This window comes from Pristiophorus japonicus, chromosome 9 (genome assembly GCF_044704955.1).
Source record: "Pristiophorus japonicus isolate sPriJap1 chromosome 9, sPriJap1.hap1, whole genome shotgun sequence".
NCBI lineage: Eukaryota > Metazoa > Chordata > Chondrichthyes > Pristiophoridae > Pristiophorus > Pristiophorus japonicus.
In genome coordinates this window covers 118,970,154-118,996,577 of record NC_091985.1, presented here as the reverse complement: position 1 = coordinate 118,996,577, position 26,424 = coordinate 118,970,154, and the positions used below count along the sequence as shown (strand labels likewise).

Sequence of the window (26,424 nt, the reverse complement as noted above, 5' to 3'; positions counted from 1 at the left end):
ATTGACAGTCCATGCATCTAATTCGAGGTTTTCAACGGCTTGACGATATAGGTTAGCCAAACAGTGCTTCCTGTCCAAATTCAAATCCCATCAGCAGCAAGGACAGCCAGTAGGTTTGGTCTATAGGCTGGTTGAAAGTGGGCCATATGCTTGCCACCCCTTACCTAGGTTAATCTAGTACTGAGCAAGCACTGTCAGAAGTTCCAACTTTCAGATGATATATTAAATCAAGTCCTTTGAATGCCAGTTCAGTTGGATGTAAAAGATCCCACGGCACTATTTGAAGAGGAGCAGAGGAGTTCTCCTGGTGTCCTGGACAATTATGCCTCGACGAACAGCACCAGAAACAAATTAACTGGTTAATTTGTCTCATTGCTGTTTGTGAGACCTTGCTATGCACATATTGGCTGCAGTGTTCTCTACAAAACAGTGACTACACTGCAAAGGTAATTCATTGGGTGTGAAGCACCCGGACAAGGAGGAAGTAAAAGGGTAGGTATCTCCTTCCACGTTCAACGGATCATCCTCTGTCATTTCCCCCACCTCTGGCCTGATCCCATCAAACATCTTTCCCTCCCCTTTCAGCATTCCGAAGGAACCGTTCCCTTTGTCACACCCCGGTCCACTCCTCCATCACCTACGTGCCTGACAATACCCCCGCCCCCCCCCTATTTTCCCGTGCAAGAGATGCAACACCTGCCATTTTACTTACTCCCTTCCCACCGTCCAGGGCCCCAAACACTCCTTCCGGGTGAAACAGCCATTTACTTGTACTTCTTGCAACTTAGTATACTACATTAGCTGCTCGCTATTCAGGCTCCTCTACATTGGGGAGACCAAATGCAGATTGGGTGACTGCGTTGCAGAACACCTCCGTTCAGTCCACAAGCATGACCCCAAGCTTCCGGTCGCTTGTCACTTTAATTCTCTGCTGCACTGCCACTCTGATCGCTCCGTCCTCTGCCTCTTACACTGCTCCAACGAAGCTCAACGCAAGCTCGAGGAACAGCACTTCATCTTTCGTTTAGGCACTTTACAGTCTTCCAAACTCAGTACAGAATTCAACAATTTCAGATCATAATTTCTATCCCCATTTTATTGGACGGCAGCTGTTGATTTCACTATTCCTAGTTACAACTCTTCTAGACCCAACTTTTGTTTCTTTACTTGTCCCAATACCATCTCATTTTGTTTTGCACCATCATCCCTTTCGTCTTTTAAACTTTCCACCCTATCACAAACCTTCCTTTTTGTTCCTTGCTCCCCTCCCCCTTGCCCTGCACTTGCTTAAAACCGGTTATATAGCTGTCTTTTTCCAGTTCTGACGAAAGGTCATAGAGTTAATGTTTCAGGTCAGTTTCACTTCACACAGATACTGACTGACCTGCTGAGCATTTCCAGCATTTACTGTTTTTATTTTAGATTTCCAGAATCCACAGTATTAAAAATTCTGGAAGTTGTAGGTACAAATGCAGGCTGGAATCTGTATCGGTTACCTTGTTGAGTTTCTGCAGCCGAGATTGATGGTACAAAGAAGCACCATGAACTCAGCACAAATCAGATGGGAAAACATAACTGGAGACATTTTGAACACAATGTGCTGGTTAGGTACATTTAATCATTTTCTTTTAAATTTTGATGTCTATTATGTTACAAACCTCATTTGCAGTATGGAGTACTCAGCTTGGAGGACAAACAGATGGCAGGCAAAAGGAATGTTCAAAAAATGAGGCGATTTGATTTGGTTCTCCTTTCTGTTAACTGTAGATATGTCTGACTGCTCATTCTTTAAATTATCTTTATTAAATATCATTTTAGGTCCTTATTAGTAGTTTTTGTTTTTCTTCGTGCTTGATTCGTACATTCTCTACATCTTCCTTTGTTGCTATTTTGTGAATATGAAATTTGAGCCACACAGTTGTAAGAGACTTGCTATCAAAATGTGATACAGGAAGTGTGATGTAACGGACAGATTGCATGCTAAGTGCAACATTTGTATATAGTAGCAGATCTCTTGGGCATTACTCAGTCAAAGGATAAGTTCTCTCTTACCTGTCTATCACCTTTGTGCTGCTTCTCTCTGCCTGCCTCCCCTCCCTCCCTCCCTACTTCCTTCTTTCAGCTGGGAGGTGGTGGGTGGCATGAGGAAGGGAGCCGTGGAGGGCAGTAGGCCACAGTTCCCAGTGACAGGTGCAGGGCACTGACTGAGCAAATGATCAGACCAGCGCTATAGGCTGGTGAGTCAAAGTTATCTCACAAGCTGCCGGCAGCTGGGGGAAGGGAGAAGAGGGAAGTATGAAAGCCCTGTTTTATGTAATGCTGTTTAGTAACACAGGATTTTGTAAAGCAGGAATGTCTGCTATACCACCCCCAGGATTCCAAGCCCCCACAAGTTGCTGCACCCCTCCCCTGCTAAGACCCCAAGCTCTCATCTACCGCTACACTCTGCACAATGGTTGTTAATCCCTTCAGGCCAGCACTTTCCATGACCCGAGACCCAGCCCAAGTTCCTACACCCACACTACTAAAAGCGAGTTACTGCTGTGGGGAAGAACATCTTTACATTTGTTAAGTACTTTATGCAATTTAAAAATTGGTAATTAATTTTCCCCTCCGTGATTTTCCCTACTCTCCATCCCATCCCTCTACTTTCCATTACCCCACCTGACCCAACCCCTCCAACTCAATCTGCTATTTCACTTTTACTGCTTAGAACCAGGAAATCAGTGAACACAAGACAGTGGATCAAATGGAGAGGCACCATGGGTGATGGCAGAATCACTAGTGAGGAAAGGTATGGGCAAGACCCAATTGCCACTCAGATATAGCCAGGTTTTGGGGCAAAGAATGTTTCAGAAGGAGAAAAAGGAGATCATAAACTTGCAGGGTAGAGGGAAAACCTAACGGGCTATAAATGACTGGGGCAAGAGAGGAGACTGGAAACAGTGGGGATGAGAATGGTTTGTAAATGAGTAGAAAAGAGCAAGGGGATCACAGCAGATAGGGGGAACTAGTGGTGATGGAACACAACAACTCCACTGGATAGAACATTTCTTTAATTTTAAAAAAACTCACCTGAAGGCTGTAGTGACCCGCGCTTACTATGCAGACGGACATAGGTCTCAAAGATAAGTACAAAACAGCACCACCTACCTTGGAGACCAAGTAGTGCAGGACTCGATAAGAAGTAAAATCAGAAAAACATGACCAAAAACATTACAAGACCTAAGCAAAGGAAGTATAGACTTCTAATATACAATGGATGTATAATTAGTGGTTTTCCCATTACTCTCAGGAGTTGAAGGATATGCTATTTTATAACAATGAGTCAATCAGATTTAGTACAGACTATTGATATACAATGACAGAATTAAGTCAAATTGCAATTTTAATTGCTTGGCATTCTTGGTATTTTACTGCCGTTTTAGTGATAAGAGTTCTGCAATTCTGCTCATTTTTCCGTAACAACTATAAACCACTGGCCTTGATAATTATTGCATGTTCCATTACCTTTCTATTCAAGTTTTATCTTTGTTCAACAGCAAGATGATAGGCAAGGTGTAGCATACACATGGTCTTTAGGCCAAGGTGGCGGGGGCCCCTGAACTTTAGCAGTACTGCAAGGTGGAAGGGTTCTGCAGTTCATCAGCATAGAATGAAACAACATCTTGGCGTTTAACAGCATCGGAAGGGTCCTGGGTCTGGCAGCACAGATGATTGTTGCAAGGTTTTCCAGCACAGCGAGCAAGAGGTACACAAAGGTATGCTGAGATTTAGCAGTACAGGAGTCCTGGAGTTTTATGGCACTTGGATTTGGAAGCAATGGGGAAGGGTACCTGGTGTTGGCCAAACCGGGAGGGGTAATGCATAGTTTGACTCACAGGGCGATAGAACAACTTTGTTAGGAGTCTCAAAGCTTGATAGTCAGACTTTAAATTTGTAAAAAGATTTCCACAGACAGTGAATGACGTATTTTCCTTAATATAGATTAATTTCCTTAAACAAAAATTTTAACTTTCAAATCGGAACAATGTCAGCAATTTTTGCATCGTTTGGATTGGGGCCTGTAAACAACATCCTGCAGAATGTCCTGTATTGCTATCAAACATTTCCAGAATTTACCTAGAAAACATTTACCTCAGATAATTTAGTGTTTTTTTTAAAAAGGAGATTAAAATCTAACAAAATGGTTTATGCTACCAGATAGTTACAGATGCATTAAAAAAGTAATTATTTCACACGGTTACAGCAGGAAATTGAGGCTAACTAGAGGCCATCAATATAAGGTAGTCACCAAGAAATCCAATAGGGAATTCAGAAGAAACTTCTTTACCCAAAAAGTGAGAATGTGGAACTCGCTACTACAGGCAGTGGTTGAAGCAAATAGTATCGATGCGTTTAAAGGGAGGCTAGTCAAGCATATGAGGAAGATGGGAATAGACGGCTATGCTGATAGATTTAGATGAGGAAAGATGGTAGGAGGATTGAGTGGAGCATAAACCCTGGCATGGTCTGGTTGGGCCAAATGGCCTATTTCTGTGCTGTATATCCTATGTAACCCTTTGAATTGGCTCCAATTCCGCAGCCAAACAGTGTACTTAACAGTTGTGGATCAGCATGGAGGTGTGGATATCTGAACGGAATATATGGAATTAAGGACAGTAAAGTAAACGGGATATATGAAAATGTATAAGCCATGGAAGAATAGCTGGGAGAATGTCAGATTGCAAATAGTGCAACATCAGCATAGCTAACAGTCTGTCTCAAGGTTTCAAGTCACTAATCCTGCCAATAATATATAATTGTAACATGAAATACATCTGCAGAATTGCAAGGTCTCAGTAAATAGTCACACCATTAGATTGAAACATTTAGAGGCAATACTTGAGCTTTCAAGAAGAACATCTCGTATAGATTGACTAATGAGTGGCTGAGTTAGACTGTCAATCCATTTGTATTTTGTTATCTGATTTCAAAACTGCATAACTGTTAACGCTTTACGATGTAACTTCACCTATCCGTAGGGAGTGTGTACGCTCTATCCAGAGAGTATATCTTCTGTCTGATAGGTCTTACTGGCCGGTAATAAAGACTGCTTTGTTCAAAGCACAAGAGGTATTCGACTCAGTAATTTTACTGAACCAGATTGAAGTAAAAGAATCCAGGAATTAACAGAGGCAGGTTACCAATAGTGTTCCCCATGGATCAGTGTTAGGCCCACTACTTTTCACTGGTTTTATTAATGACCTGGTCAGTAGGTTTGCCGATGACAGTGATTTGTGCCAGGCTTAAAGACTATAGAAAGATTTAGATGCACTACAGGAGTGGGCTAAACAATGGCAAATGGCTTTTAACCTAAATAATTGCAGTGTCATGCACGTAGGTAGGACCAACACAGAATATGCCTATTTACAGGGAACGATACTGAAAGCAGTTGAGAGAGAAAAAGATCTAGGTGTTATTGTGCACAGATCACTGAAGGTTCACGACCAATAGAGAAGCCATAGCCAAAGCAGGATATCGGGCTCTGTTAATAAAACCCTTCAGTACAAATCAGAGGTCATCATTCAGTCATTGCACAGGTTGTTGGTTAGTCTGCATCTGGAGTACTGTATCCAATTTTGGTCACCTCATGGTGGGTTATATAATGGCCTTGCAAACAGTTCAGAGGAGAGCTATGTTAATAATTCCAAGCTTAAAGAACCTTAATTACTCAGACAGGCATAAAGAGCTGGGTCTAGTTACTTTAGGGCAGTGTAGACTTAAGAGGCAGCAATAGGTGGTCTTGGTTGAAGAGAATGAGGCATAGCAATGCTTGAAATGGTTATGCGACAGATGACTAGATGAATTGTACACCAGGTATCCTCAAGTTGTTGAGCTTCTGACCTGACAGGAAAGCGGTACAGAGGTAATGATCAGCCATGATCTTATTAATTGGTGGTGCAGGCTCAAAGGGCCGAATGGCCTACTCCTGCACCTATTTTCTATATTTCTATGAAGGTGGAGATTGCATCAGAACAACAACAGGGGTGGGAAACAGTGACTGATGGAAATTAGGGCATTAAAGACAGTGGCAAGGGAATAGTTTACACATGTTGGCAGCAGCAGAGATGTCGTGATGGATAAAGGTCTAGATGAGAAGGAGTTCGAAATTTGAGGGCAAATTCAGCACATAGCGGACGCAGGAATGAAAACCACCAATCATGAAATATAGGTTCAATTTAATCAATAAAGAAACAGGAGACACAGGAAAGTGTTACAGGAAGTAAATGTTACTAGATAGGAAGTGTGTACATACAATTTTTAATACAGATATATAAAAATATATCTATTATATATTAAAAACAGCAAGTGGTCTCAGGATGACAAAGGTATTGCACCAGTAGGTAGTATTGTCAACCGAACATTACGTGACAAATTGCAAACAATGGAGTACCACATCATTATGCAACAGCTCAAATGGTACTCAACATTTGGCATGGAAAGAAATCATCATCTGTGGAATCAAAAACAAAATGTCAAATGAAGCTGCTAGTATTTTTGATCCAACTGAACAATCGCAATATGTTAAGTCTTTAAATTAAAAGCAAAAGTTTAAAAAAAAAACACTGTGCTCACAAATACCTAAAGTATTTCAGTCCATGGAGGAAAAATCCTGAAGCGGCAGAAGCAGCTAAGAATCAAGGACAAGAACAAGGCTCAATGGAAATATACAGAAGACAAAAGTATAACAAAGCTGATTGTTGGAGGAAAATAGCATTTGCAGAAAGTGCTTAAACTATCGCAAATGGACTTAAGTGCTGAATTCCAGCAAACAAACAATTCATTGAGCAGGAGAGCCATTTCTCACCCAACCACAAGCAAGTTTTAAGCTCCATCACTTGGTAACTATTCACCCCCACCCCCAGCTGTGCAAGTAATTAGCCCTCCAACTCTTCCCTTCAAGAAAGTATTGGGTCCCATCCCCTGCTGAACAGGATTTTGGTCACCTCTCCCCCAGCTCCGGATGAACAAGATTTCAGCCCCCACCTTCACCCTCCTAATGAACAAGTTTTCAACCCCTTCTCTTTTCTCAGTCCTCGGGCAGAACCTATCCATCCCACAAAATAAACAGAAATGGAGCACCGTCACAAACTTTTAGAGGACGGAGGATGGACGATAGCAAGTTCCAGTAGCTAGCTGTGCAAAACTCATGGACCTCCCCATCGCACATTAAGTCATGGACTGTATTCATCTCCTCCCTCATGCCATCGCTGGCTCAAAATCCCATTCACCACAGGCTACACTTACAACTTACCCCTCCCCTTTGACTATTTCCCATTCCAACCCACCCACTAATCCATCCATTCCCCCCCCACCCCACACCACAGACTGCAGTTCCCTTTCTCAGGCTACCCCGGCCCTGCTTCAGTTCCTCTCTTGTAATCCTCCAACTACATTTTCCATCCACAGCCCTCCCCCATAGGCTAGATTTCCCCTCCTCCGATGGCTGGCTGTCCTATGTCTCAATCCCCTACCTCCACTGATCTTGGTTCCCCCTTCCTCAGGGCTCTTCGCATCTACCCCTCCCCTTCCTCATTCCTCACCTTGTTTGATCTGATTAATTCAAATTAACCTTGACAACCCATGCACACCACCAGGGCTGATCGACTGCTGTGTGCACACGCTCACAAAACAAATACACAATCGGTATTATCGAAGTGAATTTTAGAGTTTGACTTTTTAATTACTCTTTGATAAGAATGTCAAAAGCAAAGGTTTTGTAGAAATCACCTTTGGCAGATACAAAGTCATGCCAATTATTCTGCTTTACAGACACTAGATGTTGTCACTGTGATATACTACATCTGGTGACAGTAAAAAGACTTGGGCTTCCAATAAGGATGCTTATGCATTGACTTCTCCCTGGTCTCCAAAGATATAAATCACAATGTATGCTTTGACCTTGTTTAGATGAGGCACAGTGCAGCAAATTAACAAAACCATATGACAGGAGATTGAGAAATGTGATAAGTGATCCTGGATTGAATGGGCACAGAAAGGAATAGAATTATTAAAAAAATAAAAACACAAGAAAATTATACCATTCCCTGGAGTACATCATATTAATTCAGACCGTCATAAAATTATTAGGGTACAGTAGTGTACTAGTAACCCAGAAAGCATTAGTTGAAATCCCAGTTTGTGAATTTGAATTCATTTTTTAAAAATCTGGAACTAAAAAGCTGACGTCAGGAAAAGGTGCCCCGTCGGATTGTGTTTAAAAATCCAACTGATTCACTCATGTTCTTCAAGGAAGAAAACCTGCCGTTCTTACCTGGTCTGGCCCGTGTGTAACTCCAGTCCTACACCAACATATTTGACCTTGAAATGAGATTTCGGCCACAGAACTAAGACCGTCTATTTCAACCTCCGTAACATCGCCCGTCTCCGCCCCTGCCTCAGCTCATCTGCTGCTGAAACCCTCATCCATGCCATTGTTACCTCTGGACTTGACTATTCCAACGCACTCCTGGCTGGCCTCCTACATTATACCCTACGTAAACTAGAGGTGATCCAAAACTCGGCAGCCGGTGTCCTAACTCGCACCAAGTCCCGCTCTCCCATCACCCCTGTGCTCACTGATCTACATTGGCTTCCGGTTAAACAACGACTCGATATCAAGATTCTCATCCTTCTTTTCAAATCCCTCCATGGCCTCACCCCTCCCTATCTCTAATTTCCTCCAGCCCCCCTTTCTCCCCCCCCCCCACCCACCCCACCCCAGTGAAGCGCCTTGGGACATTTCACCACGTTAAAGGTGCCATATAAATACAAGTTGTTGTTGACTCTTAAACGCCCTCTGAACTTATTTGTACTGGATCAAACTGCTACGAAGAACAAGAATAAAAATGGAAGGGTCACTTGGCTGCTACCTAGGATCGAATCAGAAAATGAAGGAGGAACCACCACACAGTTCTCATGGAGATCAAATCTCATCTTCACATTGAGGGCACATTCCACCTTGCGATGAAGATCTAATCTAGCAACTCAAATCTGGGCAGCAATGGAGGCCTGTGGGTCATCAGCAGAATTATTTTCTACCACAATCTGTAACCTCATGGCATAGCATATCCCATACTCCTCAGTCACCTTCAAACCAGATAACCAACTCTGCTTCAATGAGTACAGAAGAGCATGCCAAGAGCAGTACCAGATATACGTGGAACCAAGGTGCCAACCTGGTGAAAATACAACACAGGACGACATGCATGCTAAACAGCAGTAACAGCTAAGCAATCCCATAATCAACGGATAAAGTCAAAGCTCTGCAGTCCTGCCACAGTGTGAATGGTGGTGAACAGTTAAGCAACTAACGGGAGGAAGTTCTTCCATGAACATTCCAACCAGCTTCAGCCAGAAGCACCGAGTGGATGATCCTTCCCTGCCTCCTCCTGAGGTCCCCACCATCATGGATGCAAATCTTCAACCAATTCAATCCACATGAAATCAAGAAACGGCTGAGTGCATTAGACACAGCCAAGTCTACGGGCCCCAACAACATCCCAGCTGTAGTTCTGAAGTCCTGTGCTCCAGAATTAGCCACGACTCGAACCAAACTGTTGCAGTACAGCTATGTCATGGGCATCTACCAGACGATGTAAAAAATTGCCTAGGTATGTCCTCTGTCCACAAAAAGCAGAACAAATCCAACCCAGCCAATTGCTGCCCCATCAGCCTACTCAGCAAGTGTTAAAAACAGCTGAATTCCAGAGATGAGGTGAGAGTGACTGCCACTGACATCAAGGTAGCATTCAATAGAGTGCGGCATCAAAAAGCCCCAGTAAAACTGAAGTCAATGGGAAAACTCTCCACTGGCAGGAGTCATACCTGACACAAAGGAAGATAGTTGTGAGTGCCAGAGGCCAATCACTTCAGCCCCAGGACATCGCTGCAGGAAGTCCTCAGGGCAGCCTAAGCCCAACCATCTTCAGTTGCTTCATTAATGACCTTCCCTCACACACAAGGTCAGAAACAGGGCTGTTTGCTGATGGTTGCAAGTGTTCAATCCATTCATAATTCCTCAGATAATGGGGCAGTCCATGCTACATGCAGCAAGACCTGGAAAACATCCGGGCTTGGGCTGACAAGTAACATGTGTGTTACTTGTTTAATTACCGCCCCATGACATTCAATGGCATTACCATCGCCAAGGCCCCCACCATGAACATCCTTGTGGTCACTATTGACCAGCAACTCAACTGGACCAGCCACATGAATTCCATGGCTACTAGAAGAGGTGGTCAGAGGCTGGGTATTCTGCTGCGAGTGGCTTAACTGACTCCCCAAAGCCAGGCAAGTACGATCTGCTAGACTGATAAATTCTACAAAAATGTTTGTGGTATAATCAGCATCATTTCCATAAGTTTAGAGTTACCAATTTGTAACATTTCAGAAGATTTCACCCACAAACATTACAAGCACAATGTTATATGTTGCCAAAATTCAGGAGATTTCTATTGGTTCAAATCGCAATTTGTATCACAATAAATTGAGTATCCACTGCACACAGGGAGCAACTTATCCATTCACAATTTTATAGCTTAAATAACTTGATAAAATTTAGCAATGAAGTTATAGATATAACATGTTGGCACTCCAATGTAGCGTCCCACTCAAACAGGCCAATCACTACTGTCAAGCAGAAGCCCAGCACTTTCCCACAGGTAGATAGATAAAACTGAAGAATGATCAGTTTTAGGTTTCTGTCAAACACTACCTTGCAGCCAGTTATAAAGCAAAGCTTTTAAAAGGTCTTGGGGCAGGTTGCTTCCCTACCCTCTTAACCCCCGCACTGCATTCAAAAGCTGAAAAAAGGTAAAGGCAGAAAATGCAAAATAAGTTTTAAAAGTTTAACATTTCTAGGGCGTATGGCTGTAATACTTTGAATCAAAAATTCTGTGAGTGGTTGATTAATGTATCATTTATGAACCAACATACAACATCATCAAGACTTACTTGTGACACAGTTTCTTCAAATGGACTTGTGCTCTTAATTCTAGTCATTTCTTCAATGGGTTGAACAGGAGTAGTGGCCTCCCAGCCAGTCAACTGTGTGCTACTGGAAAGGGCAGGTTCTGTCCTACTGCACTGATTCATTTCTTCTTCATAGGCACCAATAGACTGCTCTTCACCAAAAGCTGCCCATGACGTACTTTCAGCCACTGAATCCCCAAAAGCATTCCACTCAGTGTCTTGTCCATCAGATGAAAAGTCTTCATCACTTTTGAATCCTGCAAACTCAGTCCCATTTTTAGTTTGCTGAATAGACCCAAATTCTCCAAAATCCTCATCATCGGACTTTGTAACTGTTGCGGTAGTTCCATGCTCACTAAATCCCATGTCACCTTTGTGATGAACAAGTTCTGGCACCACATCTTTTTCTGCTGGAGATTCAGAAAAATTAGCAAATGTTTGTACCGAGTCAGTGCTCATGTGACCAAAGTCACCAAACTCATCTTGGACACCAGCTTCCTGAAACGTAGCAAATTCTTCTGTTGTCAACTTTGAGGCAATCTTGCTGTCAGAGTCTACAGGATGCACATCAATTGTGCCAAAATCATCTTCCGCAGCATTAGAATTCAACACTGGACTAAAAGTAGAAAAAGCACCATCTAGTGAACAATTGCTACTTGAAATTCCAAAATGATCAGAATCATTCTCCTCTGTCCTTTTCAGATCAGTGGCCTGAAGCTCTTCAATTACTGTATGGTCTTGTTCAAACGTAGACTCTCTACATACAATACTGTCTGTAAAAACACCAAACTCCTCTTCCTCACAGATGCACGTTTCCAAATCTGGTTCTAGTATATCTTGTTTTTTACATTTTGATAGATCTGTATCTAATCGGATCTCAGTACTTTCTGTGGTAGTGGTTTCTTTTACTATGTCCAAAGATTCATGAACTAACTGCTGAGCATTTTGATCCCTAGTTTCAATGTGTTCCATTGATTCTGACAAGTTCCAGTCATTATTAGGAATGCTTGCGTCAACTGCAGTACTAGGTTCAGAGGAGTGGCACTGGGTGTTGTCTACATCTGTGTTTGTACCATTCGCGTGTTTACAATCTGAAGCAACACATTTACCTTCTGTTGGTTCTCGTACAGCTTTCAGCTTATCACCATCCATTGCAACGTTCGAACTGAGCTGAATATCTGGCAGTTTCCCTAAAGCTGAATGATTGCCAGCATTATGCTCTGCTTTTGGTGGTGCTTTGCTGATAGTGGGCAGAGACCTACTTGTTTTTTCTTCTGTTAAATTGGTAGACACTTTAACATTTGAAAATGCAGAAAACTCAGAAAAGTCCTCAATTGAACTAGGCATGGAGTTTGAAAAGAGTTCAGTGATGTGAGCATTTATAACTTTTTGTCCCTTTTGATCACTTGTGTTGTCCATATTTTCTATTCCCCGAGAGTATGTTGAATCTATTGTTGGGTACCCATTTGTTAGAATCTCTGGGTTGGTCTTGCTGCCATTGCAGCACTCTTCCTGCTCTTCTGGTTCTAAATCTATTGTACCAATATCCTTGGTCAGGCTATCAAGTCTATCAGTTACTTCAGATTGTTTTATGGATTCTGTTGTTTGTTCTGTTGTTGTACAATCGAAAACACTCCTTGAAGATTTGGATCGAGTTACATCCTTATCGGTACTTATAGACATGTCATTTGACATTCCTTCTGCAGGTCTCGAGAAGTCTGAAAGAAAACCTTTGTCCTCACTGGCACCTGCTGAATGAAAGTCAGCAAACCCATCTGTATCACAGGAGTATTCATGGCCAGGCATAAAATGGTTCTGTGGCATAAAGTTCTCATCGTGATCTTCCAAATCAAAGTCAGTATAACCAAGGGTTGAAGTACCAACTCCTGAAAAACCACCAAATTCACCAAACTCATCTTCATCAATTTCAGTCCCATCATCTAGTGGCGGTGGTGAAGAAGAATACATTCTAATAACGTCTGGTTCCATGATGTTTCCTCTTAGTCAGTTCTTTTTACCTACAGCAAACAAGAGAGGTTAAGTTAAGAACACTTGAAACCTCACATTTCAGGTAAACTTATTATTCAATAATCATTGCTAACCAAAGCTGTGTCATACCTCTTGAAAGCATTCTGACAATTAACTAAGTCATACTAATCTTCTGGAATATTTTTCCCATGAGAGCAAACATGATTGGGAATTAACTTTCCATTTAAATAAACTGGTCCGCTTCTGCCTTCAAAATAAATAAAATATGACCGTTACACTATAAACCTCTTAATATTAATACTAGTTGATCTTTTGTGGAATTTCACACAGGGAATCAAGACCAACTCTAGTCTTCAGGTGAAGCAAGGTTAAAGGGCAATAACTTAGACAAAAGCATGCACATACAATTTAGTCACAGTTTTAAGAAATGTTGATTTTATCTAATATTTTCATTTATATTATTTATAAGCAAACATAATATGGGTAACAGGGAAGCTGACTTGGCTTAACTTGATATAACTAAAAAGACCTACAGAAACCTGGACTAATTCTGTTTAAAATTATGGAAAGCTATAGATTGAACTGAATGAAAGAAATTCTTCAGAGAGAATCACAACAGCACAAAGTATAAGAGATGCTGTTTAAGTGTCAGGTGTGACTCAGTGGGCAACACCCTTGCCTCGGAGTCAGAAGGTTATAGGTTCAAGTTCTGCTCCAGGAACTTGAGCACATAAATCTAGGCTGACATGCCAGTGCAGTGGTGAGGGAGTGTTGCACCGTCGAAGGTGACGTCTTTCGGATGAGACGTTAAACCGTGGTCCCATCTGCTCTCTCAGGTGGACGTAAAAGATCCCATGGTAGGAGAGTTATCCCGGTATCCTGGCCAATATTTAACCCTCAATCAACACAACAAAAACAGTTTATCTGGTAATTATCACATTGCTTTTTGTGGGATCCTGCTTGTGTGCAAATTGGCTGCTGTGTTTCCTACATTACAACAGTGACTACATTCCAAAAGTACTTCATTGGTTGTAAAGCGCTTTGAGACATCCGGTAGTCGTGAAAGACACTATATAAATGTAAGTCTTTCTTTTTTTCTTTATAGAACTTCAACATCCCTGCATTCATGGATTTTCAGTCCCCAGAGCTGCCTGCAGTTTGTCAATTCCACTCAAGGTGGAGGTGGAGAGCCCTGTAAAAGTGGAGCATCTTGTTTTCACAACCAAGTTCCAACATTATCAATCTTGCTGCACCAGCACACTTCCAGTTGGCTATATGCAGAACAATACCGGCAGCAGAGCTCATGAAAACCACCCACAAGGTCAATATACAAATGATGGTAGGAGATAACTAATTGCAAACAGTGGAATCAAAATATAAACTTAACGAAGTGATGACAAATGATTTTATATACAGGCGGATGCATACATTTTTAAAAAAAACTAAAGTTAAGGGCATACTGGGCGCAAGAAGATACCCATTAACAAGACTGGAGCAAGGGTTAAATGAGACTATAAAGCCTGCAAATGAATTTGATGTGACCTGAAGCTTTTAGAGCATTACTAATTAACTAAAATTAGGATTAGCAACAGTAAAAATTGTGCAAAAACATGATCTAATTTGAGTTTACAGGCAGTAATTAAAATATAACCAGTTAGCACAACACTGGCCAATTGCTCAATTAACAAAATAAGTTCCAGAATATCTTAAATTGCTCTGCCCACATTATTTTACATGAAGTTCTTTGATTTCTGCTACGTTGACTATGTTGCTAAGGAGGTGGGAGACAATATTACAAAGCTGTATAATGTTCTAAATTCTGCAAATTAAAATATCGATCAGTAAGTAAACAGTGCAAACTGCACACTTCAAGAAAATCCACACATCAGAACAATTCAACAGCTCTGCCCAATGTGTTAAATTTGGCATTTCAATTTATTCAATGCTGGTCATTTTCAACAACAAAGTTAGGAGATTAAACTAAAATAGTTAACTCCAGGACTTATTTGTTGAGTGTCAGTATGCTTGAATTCCATGATACTCTACTCCTTTTAACTGAACATACTGAAATGTTAGCTAAAACTGCAAAACCCAGTCTTAGAGATGAAACCTCAAATGTTAACAGAAATGTATTCCATAATTTTCGCATTATTAATCTGGACTAGACCGACAGTATATATATTAAATTTTTACTATAAATTACTAAATTCTAGTGCCTTTTCTACTGTTATTACAATATGGTAGAACATGAACAGAATTGGATTCCTCTGTTGGCCCAGATGGTTAAAGTAGTGAGTAACTGAGCTATTAGTTACTCACTCTTGATGAGGAGATTCAACACTGCCTCCAGTGCACCAGCGCAGCCTTTGGCTGCCTGAGGAAAAAAAGAATGTTCAAAGACCAGGCCCTCAAATCTGCCACCAAGCTCATGGTCGACAGGGCTGTAGTAATACCCGCCCTCCTGTATGGCTCAGAGACATGGACCATGTACAGTAGACACCTCAAGTCGCTGGAGAAATACCACCAACTATGCCTCCGCAAGATCCTACAAATCCCCTGGGAGAACAAACGCACCAACATTAGTGTCCTCGACCAGACCAACATCCCCAGCATCGAAGCACTGACCACACTTGATCAGCTCCGCTAGGCAGGCCACATTGCCCGTATGTCAGACACAAGACTCCCAAAGCAAGCGCTCTACTTGGAACTCCTTCATGGCATACAAGCCAAAGGTGGACAGAGGAAACGTTACAAGGACACTCTCACAGTCTCCCTGATAAAGTGCAACATTCCCCACCGACACCTGGGAGTCCCTGGCGAAAGACCACCCTAAGTGGCGGAAGTGCATCCGGGAGGGCGCTGAGAGCATGCAGAAAACAAGCGCAGGCAGCGGAAAGAGCGTGCGGCAAACCTGTCCCACCTTCCCTTACCCTCAACGACTGTCTGTCCTAGCTGTGACAGGAACTGCGGTTCTCGTATCGGACTGTTCAGCCACCTAAGGACTCATTCTAAGAGTGGAAGCAAGTCTTCCTCGATTCCAAGGAACTGCCTTTGATGATGATGATGATGATGATGGAGGAAAATCTTTACTTCAATGTTGGGCTTGTACGGAGCTAGTTGGTCCCAGCCAGGTGATAGCAGAGGTGGTACAATTTGCCTCCATACCCCTGAATTGGGATCAGGGAGGGGGGGAAAAAGTCAGCCAAAATTTGTCCTGATTGCGATCCAACAACCCTTGTTAGAATTGCACATGTATACAGTGGTGAGGGCAGGATTGGGTTCAGCTTAATACCCCTATTGGCTCCATATCCTGCATACTTATAGGCTCACACATTAATAGTGTCCACATGCTAAATCCTAGCAAGGATGCAACACCTTCAGGAGGAATGGAGGGGAGAGGACTTGGGCTGGGGGGGGAGGGAAGAAAGACAACATAACTAGGGTACTTACAAGATATTAGACACATTCTAAATTATTTACACCTTTGTTTGTATATTTTAAGCTTACCTAAGAAAAATGTTATACCAAACAAAGAGGGACCGTGGAATCAGAAATTACAGAACGAGATGGATAACATATGTAAACAGACATAATGCAGGTGAAATTTAACGCAGAAAAAATTAAAGTGCTACATATTGTAAAGAAAATTAGACCACACGCATACTTCATGAATACTTGAGGATGAAGGGAAGAGATAACAACTTGCATTTATATCAAGAATAAACTGACTTTATACAGTTCCTTTCACTTTCTCATGATGCCCCAAAGTGCTTCACAGCCAATGAATTACTTTTGAACTGTCGGCCATGTAATCTAGGGAGAAACAACCACCAATTTCCACACACAAGGCCCCACAAACAGCAATGAGATTAACACAGAAAAGATGCCCAAGAAACTTGGGCGCAAGCAAAATAAGCATGCTGAGCCAAAGGAGATAGCAGGAGGACGAAAAGCTTGGGAAAAGAAATGGGTTTTAAGGAAGGTTTTAAAGGAGGTGAGGGAGATGGACAGGCACAGAGATTTAGAGAGGGAATTCCAGCGCATGCGATCTCGATTGATGAAGGCACAGCTGCCAATGGTGGGAGGGGTGGGGATAGGGGTTCTACAAAAGGCCAGTTAGAGGAGCAGAGCGTTCAGGTGATATGTAGGGCTGGAGGAGGAGGAGGAGAGAGAGAAGGGAGGGGCAAGGCCAGGAATATTTTAATATTTACTGTATGTATTTTACAATGCACTAATTGAAAATTCTGGATCACTCATTTGTACTCTCTATGGGCCTTACATTGCTGTTTCAATTCTGCATACTGGAATAATTCTGTAGCTCTTTATCATGTAAACATAATACCTCAGACAGCAGGATTAAGTTTGTACATTTTGCAAAATCCCAGGTAAATAAATAGAATATTGTTTTTGTGATGTACAAACTATCTGCATTTATATACTGAAAATTCTACTTAAATGAGGAAATTACAAAAATATTTACAACTACCATATTGAGGTAAATGAGGAAGGTGAACTAAACCAAGACTCAAGGGACATTTTCAGGGCTCAATACAAACTTAGGTTATCAGCTAAAACTTTACAGCAACTGCACCAAGTAAAAAGCTGATATGATGATGTCTATCTGGTAAATAATGGAAAAAACAGATGCACCGTACTGTAATCCTGCACTGGTTTCCTTATGCATTATTGATTTGGGTGTTAGATGTCCCTATACTAACTCAGGACATGTTTTAACTGAGTACAAAATTACTATTTTCTTCAAAGTTGTTGCATTGAATGTGGTTGAGGGTATAGGCATGCAAGATGTTCCCAGGCTTCTGCCAATGTCACTCAGATACTTACTGGAAAATACTGATTGTATTCCAGTTACAGGTCCCTCTTGATTGCCCTCCCACGTGGGGAGGCTTCTGCTGAAGGTCCCACAGCCTAGTATATAAACTGAACCTATGTTCCAACACACTGTGGCACCATGCATTTGGTGCACCAGTACTTTTAGTAATATTAGTAAATTAGCTACACTTTTGTATTGTCATAACTCACTCCCTCTTCACAAAATAAAGGTACTGCCCTGTAAAATATTTTGAGATTGAACCACGGAGAGAACTTTCTACAACTTGTTCATGATCCAAACATATTGGACACGATAAGTAGCATTTATAAAAAATACATCAAGTTCATTTTTCTTCCTCAAATGCAATGTGGAACAATTAATGGATCCATGTTAAAATATGTAAAAAAATTATACTGTATATTTAATGTAGAAAAAGGTCTAAGGTGTTTCAAAGAGGCGTTCAAAGAAGGAAATTTTAGGGGTAATCAAAAGGTTGGGTTTTAAGGAAGGTCTTAAAGGGAGAGAGTGAGATGGAGAGGTGGATGGTTTTAGGGAGAAAATTTCAGAGTGTGGGACCTAGGCAGCTGGGCCAGCACTGAGCCCTGCGGTTAATGGCTGCAGAAATGGTGATGAATGGAGAACCAAAGGCTATTTAAAAAGAAACTCAACATGCAGAGTCAAGTGATGGATAGGCTCTTACTACTGTACTGGATTCGGGTTGCAACAAAAAATTTAGAATGCATTTTAAAATTAGGTAACAAAGTTTGCAATGGGAAACAAAATATGCACACATCCATTTGATTTGACCAAGCAGTTTCCATCTACTTTTAATATTTTCAAAGTACAACTTCATAGCAGAGAATGATGGGTACATAGTGATGAGGAGCCAGGAATTAAGAAATTCAGATGATATCATAAACCACAGCAGTAAAGCCTTCATCTATATCGTTGTAATGACATTCTTTGTGACTGTGACAAAAGTAAACTATTCCTCCTCGTCCTTCTGGAACTGTCTGCAGCCTTTGACACAGTTGACCACTCCATCCTCCTCTAACGTGTCTCCACCATCGTCTAGCTGGGTGGGACTGCACTCGCCTGGTTCCATTTTTATCTATCGAACCGTAGCTGGAAAATCTCCTGCAACGGCTTCTCTTCCCACTCCCCCATCGTTACCTCTGGTGTCCCCAAGGATCTATCCTTAGCCCCCTCCTATTTCTCATCTATATGTTGCCCCTTGGCGATATGAGAAAACAGAGTCAGTTGTATGCTGATGACACCCGGCCCGACCTCTCCACCAATTCTCTCGACCCCTGCATGGTCTCTAAATTGTCAGATTGTTTGTCCGACATCCAGTACTGGATGAGCAGCAATTTTCTCCAATTAAATATTGGGAAGACCGAAGCCATTATCTTTGGTCCCTGCCACAAACTGCGTTCTCTAACCACTGACTCCATCCCTCTCCCTAGCATCAATCGGAGGGTGAACAAGACTGTTCGCAACCTCGGTGTCATATTTGACCCAGAAATGAGTTTCCGGCCACATCAGCAGCATAAATAAAACCGCCTTTTTCCACCTCCGTACCACAGCTCTTCTGCTGCTGAAGCCCTCATTCATGCTTTGTTACCTCTAGACCTGACTACTCCAACTCACTCCTGGCTGGCCTCCCACATCCTACACTATGCAAACTTGGCGTCACTCCAAAACTCAGCAGCCAGTGTACTAACCCGCACCAAGTCACGATCACCCGTGCCTTCTGATCTAAATTGGCACCCGGTTAAACAACGCCTTGATTTCAAAATTCTCATCCTAGTTTACAAATCACTCCATGGCCTTGCCCCTCCCTATCTCTAATCTTTTTCAGCCTCTCAACAACACAAGATGTCTGCACTCCTCAAATTCTGCCCTCTTGAACATTCCTCATTATAACTGCTCAACCATCAGTGACCGTGCCTTCAGCTGTTTGGGCCCCAAGCTCTGGAACTCCCTCCCTAAACCTCTCCGCCTCGCTTTCCTCCTTTAAGGTGCTCTTTAAAACCTACCTCTTTAACCCAGCTTTTGGTCATCTGCCTTAATTTCTTCTTGTGGCTCGGTGTCAAATTTATCTGTTTTGTCTTAATACTGCTGTGAAGCGCCTTGGGATGTTTTACTACGTTAAAGGTGCTATATAAATAAGTTATTCTTATTATTTATTCATTCCCAGATATTTATGCTTTTCATATATAAATATTTGTGGACATTCTGGTTCTTTTCTGCTAGCAGTGGATATCCTGGTGCACAAAAAACAATGTGCTGTGTAATTCATGCACAAAGACATCCACACTAAGGGTTACAAATAACATTGATTGAATGATGACCTGCAATTAACTGACCATATACGTGAGGTCCATAATACGTAGTACAATCTTATACATGAAGATATTGTGCAGGTTGCATGTGCCATTATAAAAGGCAGTGAAACTGAACAGAATTTTATACAACCGGTCATATTTAGAACTGGGGGGTATAAAATTAAGTAGAAAAAAAAGTTTTCATAACCATGCAGACCCATTATGAAATACTAGTTTTCTCTTCAGAGAAACCAATCACTACCTTTAATGTAATGTCATACGAAAGGCCTATCAATACTCACCCTATCATTCAGATGGTGCGTCCAACCACTCGTAGTGCTAACTCCTAGCAAGCAAATGAGGGGGGGGGGGGGGGGAGAAACATGGCCAATTGCAGGAAAGATTGCGAATCCACAACTCCACAAGCAAATTGCAACAAATCATTATTACCCACGTCACACGACTCTGCCCATTCAACCCCAAAATTGCTTGTCCGACATCCAGTACTGGATGAGCAGAAATTTTCTCCAATTAAATATTGGGAAGACCGAAGCCATTATCTTTGGTCCCCGCCGCAAACTGCGTTCTCTAACCACTGACTCCATCCCTCTCCCTAGCATCAATCTGAGGGTGAACAAGACTGTTCGAAACCCAGGTGTCATATTTGACCCTGAAATGAGTTTCCGGCCACATATCCACGGTGCAACTAAAACCACCTTTTTCAAGCTCCGTAACGTTGCATGCCTCTGCCCCTGCCTCAGCTCTTCTGCTGCTGAAACCCTCATTCATGCCTTTGTTACCTCTAGACTTGACTACTCCAACTCACTCCAGGCCGGCCTTCCACATTACCTAAACTTGAAGTCATCCAAAACTCAGCAGCCTGTGCACTAACTTGCACCAAGTCAAGATCATCCATCACCCCTGTGCTTTCTGAGCTACATTGGCTCCCAGTTAAACAACGCCTCGATTTCAAAATTCTCATCCTTGTTTACAAATCACTCCATGGCCTCGCCCCTCCCTATCTTTTTCAGCCTCACAATCCCACAAGATGTCTGCGTTCCTCAAATTCTGGCCTCTTGAACATCCCTCATTATAACTGCTCAACCATCAGTGGACGTACCTTCACCTGCCTGGGCCCTAAGCTCTGGAACTCCCTCCCTAAACCTCTACGCCTCTCTACCTCTCTTTCCTCCTTTAAGATGCTCGTTAAAACCTACCTCTAAACAAGCTTTTGATCATCTTCCTTAATTCCTTCTGTAGCTCGGTGTCAAATGTATCTGTAACACTTCTGAAGCGCCTCAGGACGTTTTACTACGTTAAAGGCACGATAAAATAAAAGTTATTATTAATATATTACATCAAATTCTACAGGCCATTCAACCCACTGAAGATTGCAGTTATGTATGATCCATACATTTAACTGGTAAACCATATCACAAACATTATTATAGTTACTGCTTGGGTTTAAATAAATTGCAAATCCTCTGATCTAAAACATAATGCCCGATTTGAATTTCTACAGACAGCTGAGAGTAGTTGTACCAGGAATAATTATTTACGGTTAAATGGTGTATAGGGGAAGTGGACTATTGTGTCACCAATTGTCCACAACTGGAAACCCAGCTGTGTAATGCATGAACAATAAAGTTGAAGGTCAGTCACAGCAGTCAGGTCAGCAGTTTTGACAACACAAGAACACTCGTGACTTTTTGCACCACTGGCTATACCAAGGAGGAGAATACATTTGTCAGCAGTTCTACAGTTCTCAATCCATTTCTGTAAGAAATTAATTTGACTAAGTTCATGATTTTGCAGAGGAAGAGTGTTGCCCAACAATCTTACGATGCATTGAGATGACCATTGTTGGTACGGCATAATTCTTAGATTGTGGTTTCAAGACACTGCACTATACCACTTGCAGGAACACTTTCATAATCAAAGCAGAAATAACTAAGTAACTTCACGCAAAAATTAATTTCATTCCAAATATTCCAAAAGGTACCATTTCCAATATCAGAAAACCATCCAATGCAATGCTTACCATAGTTCTAACCGCACACATCATATTTAAATTGCAAAATGTTGTAGAATAATGCACAAAGACTCAGCATGTTTGTGGATAACTATTAAACTATGTAACTCGTTTTCGCAATACTTAAAAAAAAATAGCATTGGACAAGAAGCTGTGCAGCTCTGAACTCTTACCCAATGTACGGATTCACATTTTGTTTTTCTAGTTTCCATCTCAGTTTGCCATTTTATAACTTCACTAAAATTTCTGTTCTCGTCACTTTTTTTTCCCTGCACAACCTCTTTCTCAACCACCACCACCCCACCATATTCCACTTTATTTTTTTTCCCCTTAGTTTGCTCTGCCAACTATTTTTTCCGATTCGCCACACCAGGAGATCTACAAACAATATGGACAATTTTAGCTAAGGTTAGGGTTGTCATAAGATATTCTGCTTAATTCTAAGCCCAATACACCTCAGGTGCTTTTACATCATGGTGAGAAGTGATAGCCCTAGTTGACAGAGCAAGAATTTTGAGCCGATGGATGAAAACATTGTTCAACACATTCAAAAATCGCCTGGAAAGATCACATTTCAAATATGCAGCTATGAATCAGGCATATATCATTAAATGTACTAACTGTGTCAAATAGATTTTTTTTTAAATTCCAATAGCACAAAAAAGCTTTAATGTCCTTACACTCATTTTATGTAAATTTCAATATTAACAGAAATAAAACTGCTGTAACTGAACAATCACACGACACAATCCCACTTTTCTGACAAATGTTATTTTTCTAGTATGGTCCATTAATTCAACTGGTTAACAAGTTACTGCAAATTTCAGTACAGGCAAACGCAAGTGCTGCTCCTACAACTGCAAACGGAACTTTTTCCAAATGTAATAACCCTAAATACTGTGGTCTCAATAAGGCAAAGTGAATGATCAGTGAGCAGCTATGATTTTGACTGTAACGAGGACTTTCATGTAAAGCTATAGCCTATTACTTGCACAACAAATTGCACTACATGTGGTCAATAAGGAAATTCTGAAAATTTGTCATGGGATGTTAGACCCTGCCAATCATTTGTCCGACTGAAATATTTGGCACTTAGAAATCAGAGGTTGCACTGGCACTTCTTACTGGTTTTATCCAGAAATCTTCGAGTTGTGTTTGCTTAATCAGCAATGAGGATCCTGCTTACAAACACCTAAAATCTGTACATTGCTGAGATATGCAATAACAAAGCCTGCAGAATTACCAGCATCACTTCCATAATCTTTCCTCCCCACCCCCAGAAAAGCTCACAAACGCCTGGAATTCCTCCAACAGTGATCACCACCCACTGCTTATTCAAATCACAGTAACCAAATACCATATTGATGTCAAACTGCTGAAGGAAGGAAGGGAGAAGAACGCTGTATTCCATAGCCCCAAACACTATACCAGCTGACACATCCTCACAGAAGATGCAGTTTGCGCCAAACTACTAGAGCAATAGCAGAGGAATCGAAAAGTTAAAAAAATTGCAAGTACTGTTTTTGTTTGGGCTAAAAAGAGAAAGAAGCACTCTATTTATCATTAGAAACGTTTAGATCGTTTTTTCCATCATCCATTTTGTTTAAAAAAAGAAACAAAGTTTAGATTATTTCTGCATCGAGTATGTTCTTCACAATGCAAAATTCCCCTGAACACTGAAAAAAGTGTCTCTATTATGGAAACTGGTACTTTGAATACCATTGCCAAAAACTATTAACCTAGTCGCTATACTGCCAACTGCTTTCAGAGTAATTTATTAACTAAGCAAGGAGCGCAAATGCTTATGGTTACTGTAGTTTACAAAGATGTATTGCTGTTCTTCTGTATGCCTCACCCCTCTATCTCTAATCTCCTCCAGCCCCACAACCCTCAGACCTCTGTGCTCCTACAATTCTTGAGCATCCACAATTTTAATCACTCCACCATTGGTGGCCGTGCCTTCAGCTCCCAAGGCCCAAGCTCTAGAATTCCCTCCCTAAACCTCTCTGCCTCTCTTTCCTCCTTTAAGATGCTCCTTAAAACCTACCTCTTTGACCAAGCCTTTGGTAATATCATATGGCTCAGTGTCACTTTGGGACATTTTGCTACATTAAAGGCACTATATAAATACAATAGTTGTTCAAAATCTGAGTGCTAAAAGGCTTCACGCTTCACTAAACTGTTAAAAATCATAATAGTACTTCATTAGCTGTAAAGCGCTCATTAAAAGGTGCTATATAAATGCAAGTCTTTTTTAAATTGAAAAAATGTGATGAGGTGTCGTCAATATAATCAAATGTAACAGAAAAATGCCACCTTCTCCATGGCAAGAAATGATTCAATGAAATGATAGTAGTATTTTAAGGTTAGTTTTAACGTTGTTCCTCATTTGTGCAGAAGCAGAAGGCTTTAGAAGTATAAAGACGACATTACAGGTGTATTGATCAGTGCGCTATTTAGGCACTTAATTAAGCTTACAAACTTTTCCCTGAAACCAATATTTAGAATATTTCTTCCAACTAAAAATCTGATCAGGAAAAAAAAAATGAGGTACTACAAACACCGTGCAAATATTTTTTTAACCGATAACTAAGCTTTAGAAGCTTGCAATACACTATTGACAAGTTGGATCACAAAAACCTTGAAAACAACTCATTTTCAAGGTTATTTTCCTTCTCTCACTCACTACCAGTGAGCTTATGGGCATTATACAATTTAAACTGGTGGTAACTGAAAATACTTTGGGTGTTATTGTCGCAATGTTACTCGTTATTAAATGGCACGCTCCAGATATTAAATATTACAGTCGACACCTTTAACTGGCAGAGAAATGGCACAATTAAAAGGTCAAGCCCACAAAGAAACGATCCTATTCTTAGAAAAGGTGCTTTAAAACAGCATATGGAATGAGCAAGGTGCCGTGAACAGCACTGGAGTCGGGGGGGAGGTTCCGAACGGCAGGCTGAGGATCAGAGGGCAGAAGCGGGTCACAGTAACCGAGAGGGTAGAGGCCGGGGTCCCAATAGCTGGCGGCATGTAGGCCTCGATAAGCTGCGAAAGTCTTTCCATGTAATGGGTAAATCATTATTATTATGATGATGATGAAGTAGCTGGACAGTTAGGCTCTGGGCTGCTGCTCTCCGCGAGGGCTTTCAAACCGACGCAGCGGGGAAGCGGGAGCTAGGCCCCGGGGAGTTTAAATTCACAACCGTCACACAGTCCGGCCTGGGCCGCACAGCGCAGGGACAGGGGGTAGGCCGCACTCACCGCCCGGCTCCAGCCCAGCCCGAGCCGCGGGGCCGGCACTTCCTTCCACTCCAGGAAACTTATGGCCTTACCTCAGGATGGCGGAGCCCGCCGCCTCACATCGCTCTGGATTACCCGGGAAGGGAGGGAGGGCAAGGTTATCTCGGTAAATGACAGCCCATTTTTCTTTTTTTTTTAAACCGTCTTCCTCAGCGACTCCGTTCCGCTCCGCTCAGCCCCGCCTCTCCGTCACCACCGGCCCCCTGATCCCGCCCCTCTGTGACGTCCCGGCTCCGCCCCACTGGAGGCACGCGCATCGTCCCGCCTACTGGTGACGACCCTGCTCCGCCCCCTTCCGGCCAAACTTGCGGCAATCGCGCTTTCCGCCCACAGGTGATGTCACACGCGATCCCGTCTGCGGCGTGCGCACTTTCCGCCCGCCGGTGACGTCATAGCCCCGCCCCCTCCAGCGTCCTGAACACCTTGTATCCCGCCCCTCCAACCTGCAGCGCGCACCTTCCGCCGAGTGTTGATGTCACAGCCCCGCCCCTCCCACCTGCAGCGCGCGCACCTTCCGCCGAGTGTTGATGTCACAGCCCCGCCCCTCCGCCCATTGGCCCGGCCTCTCCAGTCTGCGGCGCGCGCACCCTTCATCCAGAGTTGCTACGAAACCACTAAGTGATGTTTCAGCATACAAAAGCAAAATACTGCGGATGCTAGGGAGGGAGTTCTGACGACGGGTCATCGACCTGGAATGTTAACTCTGTTTCTCACTCCACAGATGCCCCCTGACCTGCTGAGATTTCCAGCATTTTCTGTTTTTTATGTCAGAATGTTGTTCCCATCAGCAGGTAGGGGTTGCCAACCTTCCCGGATTGGCCTGGAGGCTCCAGGAATTATAGACTAATCTCCAGCACACTGCTGCAGCAAAAATCATTCAAAGCAATTGTTTTTTTCATTTTCTTTCATCACTTTGGGTTATT

General features: G+C 42.2%; 1 protein-coding gene and 1 long non-coding RNA gene across 7 annotated transcripts in view; both read right to left on the bottom strand.

Moving 5' to 3' along the window:
- The window catches only part of LOC139273194 (aftiphilin-like), a 74,143-nt gene extending 48,449 nt beyond the window's left edge, over positions 1 to 25,694 (bottom strand). For 5 of the 6 annotated variants that reach the window (XM_070889769.1, XM_070889774.1, XM_070889771.1 and 2 more), the window contains exons 1-2: positions 25,534 to 25,694; positions 10,999 to 13,034 (exon numbers count right to left, since the gene is read on the bottom strand). In XM_070889769.1, the coding sequence (XP_070745870.1) occupies positions 10,999 to 13,005 (2,007 nt within the window). In that variant the 5' untranslated portion in view covers positions 13,006 to 13,034; positions 25,534 to 25,694. The other variant, XM_070889770.1, reaches the window with a different exon arrangement.
- On the bottom strand, positions 6,205 to 7,291 carry LOC139273195 (uncharacterized). Its single transcript, XR_011595033.1, has 2 exons — positions 6,625 to 7,291; positions 6,205 to 6,496 (listed from the first exon to the last, which is right to left on the bottom strand). It is a non-coding gene; the product is annotated as an uncharacterized lncRNA (long non-coding RNA).
- Positions 25,695 to 26,424: the final 730 nt, after the last annotated feature.